General features: G+C 45.1%; 1 protein-coding gene across 1 annotated transcript in view; it reads right to left on the reverse strand.

Moving 5' to 3' along the window:
- Nucleotides 1-277: 277 nt before the first annotated feature.
- The window catches only part of LOC141796471 (protein FAM180A-like), a 61,775-nt gene continuing 49,116 nt past the window's right edge, over nt 278-12,936 (reverse strand). The window contains exons 2-3 of the mRNA XM_074677626.1: nt 698-795; nt 278-626 (exon numbers count right to left, since the gene is read on the reverse strand). Of these exons, the coding sequence (XP_074533727.1) occupies nt 300-626; nt 698-795 (425 nt within the window). The 3' untranslated portion in view covers nt 278-299. The remainder of the gene's footprint in view (nt 627-697; nt 796-12,936) is intronic.

Raw genomic sequence — 12,936 nt, forward strand, 5'->3', positions numbered from 1 at the left:
ATCCAAGCTTGTTTTCATGTATGTACAGTACCTCATGTTTGAAATAACATGCCTGTCGACAGTCTGTATGTTTTGATTTTGCTCAGTCCATGCACTTTATCAAACTGCGGCATCAGCTTGCCTGTCAGGACTTCCCTCACAGACTTCTCCAATCCTGCAGTTCCAGAAGATGCATTGTTTCAAATATCATTTGTTTAAATCTGGACAATGCACTGATTTCAAAGGACGTTTTCAAAAACCGGTGTTTGATATGTGTGTAATAAACTCCGACATGGAGCAAGTGCACAGCCTGAATCTGCTCACTTTGTCCCCGCCAGGTCCTGCTTGATGGCTTTGTACAGACTAACAAAGGACTCAGCCCACATTTCTCTTTCATTTTTGTTGGAATTTACCATCTGCTGTGCGGTAAAAAACAGCGTCAGCACAGTGCGCTCAAAATCATCCGGATGCAAATCACCAGGGTGACTTTCAAGATTAGAGATGAGCGTAACTACATCTGTCAGGTTCCTGGGAATGATCTCCTCACAGATGGTTTTCAGGTTTCTTGTCTTGCGCAGTGAAGCCAGCTCGGCATCATTCACTGAAAACTCCCCGCTGGCCTCGAAGTGTGTGACAGCCAGCAGGATCTAATGGATAAAAAAAGGAGTTAACGGCAGGTTGAAAAAAAAAAGCTAAATCTTTAATAAATGTGTCTCACCTCATATAGCAGGTTAACATCATCCAGGGAGTGGTGGAAAGTGTGGTTTTCCACCGTGGCCGCCCCTCTCTTGGCTCTGCTTGCAGCTGGAAACAGGGCTGGCAGGTAAAGAGACACAGACAGGGTGAGTGAAGGATGGTGAAAAACATGAGCAGATTCCTGTTGAAGTCTCATAATTCACTGAAGTGAACCCAGGAGGTTTCTTGAACCTGTCAAGATGGGAATCCCTGTGACTCCATAAAAACCATGACAACAGGATTCACCAGAGGCTAATCTGGCACATGTGAGGTCCAGGTTCATCAGGCCCATACCCCTGTACTCTGGAGTCTATCTGTGAAGTGTGCAATGTGATCCTTGACCTTACAGATGACTTCTGTCTGCAGCCGACGAGACCCTCAGACTTCAAAGGTACAAAAAGAAATCTGAAGTGGAGAGCACAGGGCTCGTACAACAGGCTCCAGATTATTTCAGTATGTACGCTCTGAGCTTAGCTTTTTAGCCCAATTTTTACAGTGTTCTGAAACCTTTGGTTTAGACTGGGTTAAGCAGAAATAATCTGCTGCAGTCAATCGATAACTAAGAGTTAAAACCTTGAGCATGAGGAAGTACTTAGCTTTGCACACACAGTTTCTTAGTGCCATGCTGATTTATTATGTGCATCACAATGAAGGACATCTCGCCCAGGGGTCACCAACCTTTCTGAGACTGAGGGCTGCCTCTAAGGGAAACGAGTGGCATGGAGGGCTATTTTTCAGATACAAACCTTCTGAACAAAATTGCACAGATCACTTTTAAATAATAATAGTGGTAGTACTAGTAGTGGTAATAGTAGTAGTAGTTGTGGTAGTAGAATACAAAGAGCCTGCTAACATGTCAGTGTTAATTGTTCTACAATTACAGTGGGTAAAATAAGTATTGAACGCATCAACTTTTTACTCATCACATTCATTTCCAAAGATGCAATTCAAACAAAATTTCTACCAGACATTGGTATTAACTCAACTTATCCACACGTGAAAAGAAATCACAACGTTCAGGTCCATAAATAATGATTATGTGGAATTAAGTACCATAACACAGGAAAAAAGTATTGAACACACTAACTGACTCATCTAATACTTAATGGAGAAGCCTTTGTTTGCAACGACAGCTTCCAGAAGCTTCTTGTATGTTTGAACTAATGGCCCACACTGCTCAGGTGTGATTTTGACCCATTCCTCTGCACAGATTGTCTTTAAATCTGGAATATTCTTTGGTGCCCTCTGGTGAACACTTTTCTTTAGTTCTTTCCACAAATGTTCAATTGGATTGAAGTCAGGTTATTGACTAGGCCGTTCTAACAGATTGATTTTCTTTTTTAAAAACCATTAAAGAGTCAACTTTGCCGTGTGCTTTGGATCGTTGTCCTGCTGGAAGGTCCAGCCACGTCTCACCTTCATCATCCTGGTGGATGGCAGCAGATTCATATCAAGAATTTCCCCATACATGGCTCCATTCATTGCTCCGTCAATTATATGAAGTTTGCCAACACCATGAGATGAGAAACAACCCCATGCCATGATGCTTCCACCTCCAAACTTCACTGTTGGTGTAGTGTTTTTGGGTGATGTGCAGTGCCATTTCTCCGCCAAACATGGTTTGTAGTATGACAGCCCAAAAGTTCAATTTTGGTCTCATCTGACCAGACAACATTCTCCCAGTATTCTACAGGCTTGTCAAGATGATGTTTAGCAAACTTTAAACAAGCTTCAACATGCCTTTTCTTGAGGAATGGAGTCTTGTGGGCTGAGCGTCCATAGAGGCCATGGCAGTGGAGTGCATTACCTATTGTTTTCTCTGTAACGATTGTACCTGCTGCCTCCAAGTCTTTCTGGAGCACTTTCAGGGTGGTCCTTGGCTCGTTGAGTACTCTTCTGACTATCTCTCTGACTCCCTGGTCAGAAATCTTGCAAGGAGCTCCTGTGCGTGGCCTGTTGATGGTAAGGTGGTGCTTCTTCCACTTAAAAATAATGTCCCCAACGGTGCTGACTGGAATATTCAGGTGCTTTGATATAAGTCTGTAACCAGTTCCCTTCTGATGCTGAGCAACAATTAGGTTGTGAATGCCTTCAGAGAGCTCTTTGCCTTGACCCATCATGAGGTGTGTCGTTTTTAACTGCTTGGTGAAAAACAACCGTGATATGGTGCATCTCCTTGCCAAAGTTTACAGCCTCTCCATGGTGTGTTCAATTCTTTTTCCCTATGTAATTGTACTTAATTCCAAATAATCATTATTTATGGACCTGGACATTGTGTTTTCTTTTCATGTGTGGATTATTTGATTTAATACCAATGTCTGGTAGAAATATTATTTGAATTGCATCTTTGGAAAGAAATGTGATAAGATGCCAATTTGACAATTTGGTAGACTGTCTGCGCAGAGATGGATGTGATGGCGCACCAGGGGGAGTTGACGGCGCACCAGGGGGAGGTGTCAGCAGATTCATGTTGGTGCAGTGACAATTTGGTGCCAAAAAAGTGCACTGAAAGCTCGCCAGCTTCAACCTGGTCTATCCTCGGCGCAAGGCGGAGCGCACCCCACACAGCTGTAATTTGGTGACAGGCGCACATGTGCGCACATGTCAACAAAGCCTCAGAGGCAGGTTTCCAGAGTGTCAGCCACATTTTAATGCAGTAAACAATCACAGCAATCACTATTTAATGTAACAGTCTGAACCAGCATATACATTTATATCTATATTAACTGTCCCGTCACATCTGATGTCAGATTAAAGCTGTTTGTCATAACGGAAAGTTAACCTGACAGCAGCTGGAAGTTTGATGCACATCTTACAATTAAACAATAAACAGCCTTAACATCTGATACTGAGTATATATCTGGCTTCTCTCATTTCATTTAATTCAAAGAAAAGAGAGAGAGAAAAGACGAAGAAAAAAGAGACAAAATAAATGTTTGTCACTCAGGATTTACCCGTGATTTCCCATATTTCTCTGTTTTAGTCTTTATTTTTAACGTGATCTAAAAAGATGGGGTACATTGTTGTGAGGAGGATGAGGTGGAGACACTGTGAGGGTATACAGTATATCACCAAAGGTTCTGCTATTTGGCGATGACAAACCAGGAGTGCAGGTGGATCAAAAGTATTCTGAATGGATAAGCCAGCTGTGTAACTGCCTCTTAATTTTTTACTCCGGATAAAGACAAAGGAACGGATTAAATCTGTCCCGGGAGCTGGCCCACACGGTGACGCGCGTCGTGTCCTCCGATGCGCCCCGCTGTCCATTGACCTGCTGCAGGGACAGCAGCTCTGACCATCTACGCTACCAGCACTCTCTCCGCGGTGCTGAGGATCAGTCAGACCAATCAGACGCTGCGCCTCGGCCGCAGGGCATTTAAAGGCGAGGAGAGGCGCTCATTTGATTGGTGAAAACAGCGCTCGGCTGTGTTAAACCCACTCGCGGCTTTTCTCCTCCCTCTCTGCCATTTGCGCGGAGGGAGGCGTGGACGCGCAGCTCTGCGCTCATGTGCGCCTGGACTGCGCTACTCTTGGCACTGAAGGAAACTTGCAAAGTACGCCGGTCACGCTCTGTACGCACGGCGCAGGCTGGCGCAGGGCAGGTGTGCCTGCGCCTGCGCCTGGTCTACGAAATTAGAGCCCTATATGTCACCATGCTAATATGCTATAAATGACAGAGCTATGAAGCTGGTTCAAGTCAAGTGGTACTGTTGTTTCTTTGACTCAGAACTTGTTGTGGGGTGTTTACACTGGATAAAGATGTAGGCTGTGTAAAACATAAATTTTTATCTTACTTATGTCACCCACTGCTTTCTTGCGAAGGTTATTAATCTACAAGACGGCAACTGCCTTAATAATGATGCTAACTTTACCCAGGTCTGGTCAGTCTAGCAAAGTGATGGAGCAGAGGAAGGCCCTAAGCCTTTGAGCAAACAACTACATCCTCCTGACTGTCACTCAACTCTACTACTGTCCTTCTCTGGCAAATCTGTGCACAACTATACTTGTTTTCACTGAAGCATATGGCTGGTGTTGATCCTTAAATCAACAGATGATGGTCTCAGTACACAGAGAACAACATACAAACAGTAGGTTACAGTGCCCTCCCATGGTGACTTGCTGAACTTCTGTGGTTTGACCATTGATGAGGGACCAGTTCACTCTGAGGGGATGGATTAACACCTGAGAAAAGATTATCTGGGGGATTACATAACAAACTCGTAAGGTGACCTTGATTTATATATTTATTATCATATTTTAGCAGAATAATGTTATTTTGGTTTATAATGTGCTAAAACTTTAAAGGTCAAAAATTCATTTTAAAGCTGAAATAATATCTGACATCTACACCGACAACTTTAAAGTTACTGCTTTTAAGCTAGTTAGCTTCATGTTAGCTAAGCAAACATCCAATTATGTCTATCTTTCTCAAACAAAACACAACAGTTGTCTTTTGAACATCCCAAAGGCAGATTCTGGACCAAAAATTTCCAGAATGGAGGATTTTCTCAGGACTTTAATACATCACGTGGATATGAATGAACATCAGGTTAACACGCTAACAATAACTTGAAAACAAAGCTATCCAGACCAATATTTGTTTCAAATGCATGAGGATAAAGGCCAGTGAGGGCCAAGTACACGCAGCAGCCACTTGATTGGGTACACCTGTTCAGCAGCTTGTTAACACAAATACCTCATCAGCCAATCACATAGCAGCACCTCAGGGCATTTAGACCAGGGGAGGCAACCTTTTCCATGACTCTTACTACTTTAAAATACACACATGCCCATTTCATAAAGTCATCAACAGTTGATTGGAAAATCTCCTTTAATGTTTTTTCTATGCTTAGCTATGCAGTAAGAAATGGTTTAACTTCTTTCAGTTGCTTGGATTTAACAGAACAGAAAGTTTTGAATGTGTTCCTCAGTTTCACAAACTTTGCTAACACTATTATTGTGCTTGGTCTCAAAAAGATGCTGCTGCGCACTTGATGTCCTACATACCATACTTTACAGCAAAGGGTGCATATCGACCGATCTCCAGCCATCTCTGGCGATAAATCCATACCCCCTTGTCCATCTGTGCTGGAAAGATCGACTGGAACTTGGTTTGTTTGCCTTGATAACAACCCCAAAAGGATGTGATTTAGAGCCAACAGACTGACCTCCCAAAAGATTTGTGATGACGTACTTGCAGGACACATTCTTGCACTTTTAACGTCATGATCTGAAGTTGTAATTTAATGTTATTTGTCAAATTATCATGTACAGCTACAGAGCAGCTGCCCTGTTTTCCCATTCATTGAACTGCTCTACTACCTACCGACTAACCCTTGGCAAGCTTGCTCGCTAGCTGCGAACTGCATCGCTGCGGAAGACCCTCTCTGGACTACAGGGTCTCTTCAATCCAGAAAGTGGACTATCAGCAGCGGGCCCTGTTTACTGGGGCCCTCGCCGGTAAGTCGCGCTTACCCCGCTCGGTCCTCACTGCTAACAGCTAAGCCATCTCACCGCCGTGGGCTCCGTGTTGGAGCCCCCGCGTGTAAGTGCCTGTGCCCGGCTACTCTCTGCTAACTACTGTCACCCTCGTCGGCTTTTAGCCATACCCTGCATTGCACACCTTTAGCCCGTACCTGCCCGTACTGGCCTTCTTTTACTCTTTTTTTCCAGGTGCTACACCCTTCTCATTCATGGCTCCACTTACCTCTCCGTCCTGTGACTCTTGCTCCCGCCTGGCCGACAAAATCCTCGAGCTCGAAGGACTAATCTCCACACTCTACCAAATCCAGGAAGCCGAACGTCTCATGGACACCATCACCTTTAATCCACCTCACATCGACACCTCCATCCCCGGTGTGCCCACCGCCTCCACTCCCCCTGCCTCTTCACTGGACTCCGCACACCGTCCAGCCGCAGCTGCCCCTCCTCTGCGCTCCGTCTCTGATGATTCCTGGATACGACTCGGGGCTAAACCGAAATCCCTGGTCAGCTCAACTCCATCCCAACACGGACTTTCTTCCCACTCTTCTCTGTCCGCCGTTACTAGTGGGAGAGGGGTACATCGTCCCAGCGACCCTCCTCACTCAGGCATAACGCTAAAAAATAAATATGACATCCTCGCCCTGAGTGACTTTCCCCCTCTCTCCGCCGACTCCCGGACGCCCTGTCCGTCTCCCCCGATGTCATCACGGACTCCTCCGCCGGCCATCCCCACTTACCCCACCCGCCCTTGGACCCGCCGCTCCACACTACACTTCACTCCCGCGCCGCATCGAGCTGCTGCCTCGCCGCTGTCCGTCCCGCACTCCACAAACACCGGGGGTCTTGTCCCTGCTGTATCGGTCTCCTCCTCACTGCCCTCTGCACCTCCAACTCCACTTGGGGGCCGTCACTCGTCTCCCCGACCGCTGTTTCCTCCGTCTGCTCTCATAATTGGCGATTCTATCGTCAGACGTGTCCGCTTTTTTAATGCTATCACCCGCTGCTTCCCCGGTGCTACTGTCCCCGACATCCTCTCCAGACTCCCTGCTCTTCTGCAGTCCGTCCCGTCCTCTGTCCGCAGAATTATTGTCCATGTCGGCATCAATGACACTGCGCTGGTCCACTCAGAGCTGACAAAGACGGACTTCAAAAATCTCTTCGATGTATTGAAAAACTCCAGCATGCATGTTTTTATCAGTGGTCCCACCCCCACACTCGGTCGCGGATCACAGCGCTTCAGTAGAATCCTCAGTCTCCACACCTGGCTCCAATCAGTCTGCAGTTCCAACCAAATAGCCTACGTCGACAACTTCAATCTTTTCTGGAACAGAGACTCTTTTTACAGTCTGGACGGCATTCATCACTCCACATTGGGCACCCGCATGCTTTCAGCGAATATCCAACACGCCGTTCACTCTGTGTCACCTGCATGACTGTATACTTCACACGCCCCTCCCCCTCCTTCAACCCCACAAGCTCCAAGCACTGTTCCTACTGTGAGCTCCCCCTGCTGGCCCCTCTTGTCATCACCCCCATTCACACCAACTGCTCACCCCATCTCAGTCATTACCTCAGCCAGTTTCTCAGTTCAGTCACGCTGCTCATCCGTCCGCCGTAACAAAAACAATCGTCACGTGACTCTTTTCAATCTCCGCCCACTAACCCAGTCCACGCAGCCTGTCTCCACCACCCGTCAACTGAAACTGGCCCTCTTCAACACTCGGTCTCTTAACAACAAAAGCCTCATTTTAAATGACTTTATTACTGACAATAACCTGGATTTCCTGTGCATCACCGAAACATGGCAAAAACCCCTGGAATTCATCATACTCAACCAAACCACCCCCACTGGATATACATACATTGACAAGCCTCGCTCTCAAGGACGGGGAGGCGGCCTTGCAGTGATCCACCGTAAAAACATTAAAACAAACAGCATCTCCATCCCCTCTGTCTCTTCCTTTGAACACCTCACCTTCAAGCTCTCCGGTCCAACCCCTCTAGTTGCAGCAATCATTTACCGCCCCCCCAAGCCAAATCCCACCTTCCTCTCTGACTTCTCAGACCTTCTAATCCAGCTCTGCGCCATCTCTCCATCCGTTCTCCTCCTGGGCGATTTCAACCTCCACATTGATAACACAAACTGTAAATCTGCCACTGAATTCCTAGGACTCCTACATTGTCACAACTTCACACAGCACATCAACTTCCCCACACACACTCATGGTCACATTCTGGACTTGGTCTGCTCCACAAACATCAACCTACAACAGCTATCCAGTCACAATCTTCATGTATCTGATCACCTTGCTATCACCCTGGACATCAACATCCCCCTCCCTACCCCAAAACACAAACGGTCAATAACCTTCAGAAACCTAAAATCCATCAGTCCCACAGCTCTCTCAGCCTCTCTCACCCATTTTATGTCCACCTCCCCACCCCCACTCTCTGATGACCCTTCTGTCCTGGTCAGTTTCTACAATGATGCACTCTCCACCTGTCTGAACAAACTTGCACCCTCCAAAACCAAAACAGTGTCCTTCAATAACTCTGCTCCCTGGTTTACACCTGAACTCCACCTCATGAAATCCCGCAAACGCCAACTGGAAAGACTCAGCAATAAAACAGGTCTATCAATACACCACCAATTATACACTGACTACCTCCAACAGTACAAAGATGCACTTAACTCAGCCCGGTCCACCCACTATTCCAACCTCATCCACTCTGGTGCAAAAAACCCCGAAGGCTCTTTTCAGTACAATAAACTCACTCCTCAAACCACCTGACAACATCTCCTCATCATTCACTACTGAAAAATGTCAATCCTTCCTGCTCTTCTTCAAGTCAAAAATCGATACCATCTACAGTAACCTCAACACTTCCGGTACCTTACCCACCTCCCCACCTGGCTCCCCTCCCTCCACTGCTCAGCCCCTATCCCATTTTTTTCCGGTGTCCCAAACGGATCCACATACCCTTGTGACTGGCATAAAGACCTCCACCTGCACTCTGGACCCCATACCATCAAAATTCATCAAGGACTGCCTCCCTGTCATCTCACCTCTACTCACTGCCATCATCAACTCCTCCATCAACTCTGGCTTTGTCCCTCAACCCCTTAAACTGGCTGCTGTCACCCCCATAATCAAAAAACCAGGACTCAACCCGGATGACCCAAGCAATTTCCGTCCCATCTCCAATCTACCCTTTCTGTCTAAAGTGCTGGAACGTGCTGTTGCCTCACAACTCAAAACCCACCTCTCCTCCAATAACCTGTTCGAACCATTTCAATCCGGTTTCAGGTCAAAACACAGCACCGAAACAACCCTTCTTAAAGTCTCCAATGACCTCCTTCTCTCTGCTGACTCCGGACACCTCTGTATTCTCATCCTCCTCGATCTCACTGCAGCCTTCGATACCATCAACCACACCATCCTCCTCTCCCGTCTTCAATCAACTTTGCACATCACCGGCACAGCACTCTCCTGGATCAAATCATATCTCACAGACAGACATCAGTTCATCCAAATCAACAATTGCACCTCTTCTACAGCTCCCTTGACTCGTGGTGTCCCCCAGGGCTCGGTGCTTGGCCCCCTCCTCTTTATTCTCTATATCCTCCCCATTGGCAAAATAATCCGTCGTCATGGTCTCCACTTCCACTGCTACGCTGATGACATCCAACTTTACATTTCCACAAATTCCATCACTGCTCCAACCCTTTCCACCCTGACCAACTGTCTAACAGAAATAAAATCCTGGATGCAAGCCAATTACCTTCAACTCAATTATGACAAATCCGACCTCTTAATCATTGGCCCCAAATCCCTCACCAAACCCACCAACAGCTTCAACCTCTCAATTGGCAATGCTTCCCTCACACCATCCTCTCATGTCCATAACCTCGGCATCATTTTTGACTCTCATCTCACTCTAGAACACCACATAAATCAACTCACTAAAACTGCCTTCTTCCATTTGAAAAATATCGCCCGCCTCCGTCCATCCCTCTCCTTTCCCACCGCTGAAATTCTTATACATGCATTCATCACCTCTAGACTCGATTACTGTAACAGCATTTTCTACGGTCTCCCTTCAAAAAAACTCAACAAACTGCAATATATTCAAAACTCTGCCGCCCGCTTGCTCACGCACACCCCCTCCCGAGACCACATCACCCCTGTCCTCCAAAACCTTCACTGGCTCCCCATCAAATTTCGAATTCATTTCAAAATCCTCCTCCTGACCTACAAAGCCCTCCATAACCAGGCTCCTCCCTACATCAACGACCTGCTCCACCACTACACGCCCCCCCGTAACCTCCGATCCGCCGACGCCCACCTCCTTTCCCTACCACCTGCTACCAAGCACCGAACCTGGGGTGACCGAGCCTTTTCTGTCGCCGCCCCCACTCTCTGGAATGCCCTACCACTTCATATCCGCATCTGTCCCGACCTTTCCACCTTCAAAACTCTAACAAAAACCCACCTTTTTAAAATAGCTTTTAATGTCTGACTGTCTTTTAAATCCACTTGGTTTCTTTTCATTCATGTTTTAATATTGTGTGTTGTTTTATATGCTGTTTTATCCACTGTAAAGCGTCTTTGAGTATTGTGAAAAGCGCTTTTATAAATAAAATGTATTATTATTATTATTATTATGTAAGAACATTTATAGTGTCCTAAATTTCTTATTCAGTGTTAAATAAATTACAACATGACTATTTTATTTATTTATTTTGTCCTCTGCCTCCTTGTAATTATTCTCTACATGCCAACATAATTAGCCTCACGTGCCAGCTGTGGCATCCATGCCCTAGGTTTCCTACCCCTGATTTAGACACGTTGATGTGCTGAGTGTCAGATCAGAAACTGAGTACACTCTGTACTTACTAGAACAGAGCACAAAATCTTAGGGGGTTAAAGAAAAACGTAAACAACTATTGCACTTCACAAATTTTCAAAGGTGTTTCTCTCCTCTGTATCATTTGCATCCATTAACCATGATTTGATCCATTCCTGCACCTTCCACCATGTAGCTAAGATGGCGACCAATAAGGGAAAGAAGAGTCCAGCTTTCCACACTAAATTTTGTAACAGTTTTGAGTGCGCCAGCTGAGAAATCAAAGCGCACTATGTTTTCCCATACTGTCAATGTGAACACACTTGTGCACTCAAAACATGAAGTCTAAGTACTGTAGTATTGCTATTTGAGACACAGTAATGAATGAGACAGAATGAAGGAGAAATAAGTATTAACAGACTTTTAATGTGGCCTGGTTTTGGTCTGAGGATTTTAGAAACTGCTGATCTGCTGGGATTTTTCACACACAAACATCTCCAGGGTTTACAGAGAATGGTCCCAAAAAGAGGAATCATCCAGTGAGCTGCAGTTCACTGGGATAAAATGCCTTGTTGATGCCAGATGTCAGAGGAGAATGTAAACATAAGTTGAGAAATACTGAATCTTTATTCTGCCGTCTTTTTCAGTTTCATTGGTCATGAAGAGACATCTATCTTAACTTCTTCTTGTTTCGTAACTTGTTAAAACCTCCATATTTTTGGTAAACTATGAATTTCCAAACCAAACCTGGCAGCAGTCTGACCACTTCAAACTTTGTGTCTGTTGGTGAAAACTTTGCTGAGCTGTCACTGCTGCAGTAAAAGTCAGCAGATTACCAAAGACGGATGGTTTGAATCTTTGGGAAACTTGAACATCTAGTTTGGATTCAACATCAATTCACTGATCTTTATCAAAGTATTCAAAACAAAGTGCACCCCAAAATCTACAGATTAGAAGAGAGAAAAATTGATGAGGATGGAAGCTTCCATCTGCATCGACTTTTATTTTCTTGAACCAGCTCAGGCCAGGGCTATTCAATTATAAATTTGGTCAGGCTGGGTTTTTAGACAAAGAACATGAGCAGGGCCGCACATTTTTAGCAGCTCATTGAAGCTGCTGTGGTCCTCTCCTAAGCTATAGTCATAGTAAGTCTACTTTATTGTAGCACAGCTCTGGTTGTCAGCAGCCCCCTCATGAGATCCCTCAGAAAAGTTTGTCCGAAATGCAGCATGTTTTGCAGCATCATGTCTTCAAACATTACAATCTGTAAGCACTGCAACACATTATTTTTTTGTTGATTTAGGGTAGAAAGAGACATGTTATTTTTACCTGTGTAGGACTGCTAATGTTAACTTTTCAAATGCACCTGCTCAATGACACAATGCATTGGGTTAGTTGCTAGGTTGCAATAGGTATTTCAGTCAGTATTTCTAATAATGTTGGAATTTTTGTAAGAACTTGTCAAGTGTTAGTAAAAGACCCAAATCCCAATCACTTGGCAGCTGCTCTCAGGCCACATGTGGTCTGCTGGTGTATAATTTTTTTAGGGGGCAATCCAAAAAATGTGAGAATTGTACAGCATCTCATACTATGGAATGTCTATCAGTTTAAACTTAGCTGCCAGTTGTTCATCATGCCCCCTCAGCTTTGGGGTAGGAGTTAACAGAATGGTAAATAACAGAATGACAGGTGACCACATTGCTTTCAATGTCTTCAAGAGTACAGGGGATAATCTGATACGATATCAGCATTAAACATATATACTTTTATTACTTATTTTGAAGTATGTCTGTCATGTTAGAAAAGGCTTGATTAAGTGATATTATTCAAACAAAGAACAGTAGTCAGCAACAGTAGGTATGAGGAAAAACTGACCCATTTATTATTAAC

This window comes from Halichoeres trimaculatus, unplaced genomic scaffold (assembly GCF_033239565.1).
Source record: "Halichoeres trimaculatus isolate MK-OKI-2021-1 unplaced genomic scaffold, fHalTri1.1 fHalTri1_scaffold_10, whole genome shotgun sequence".
Taxonomy (NCBI): Eukaryota; Metazoa; Chordata; class Actinopteri; order Labriformes; family Labridae; genus Halichoeres; species Halichoeres trimaculatus.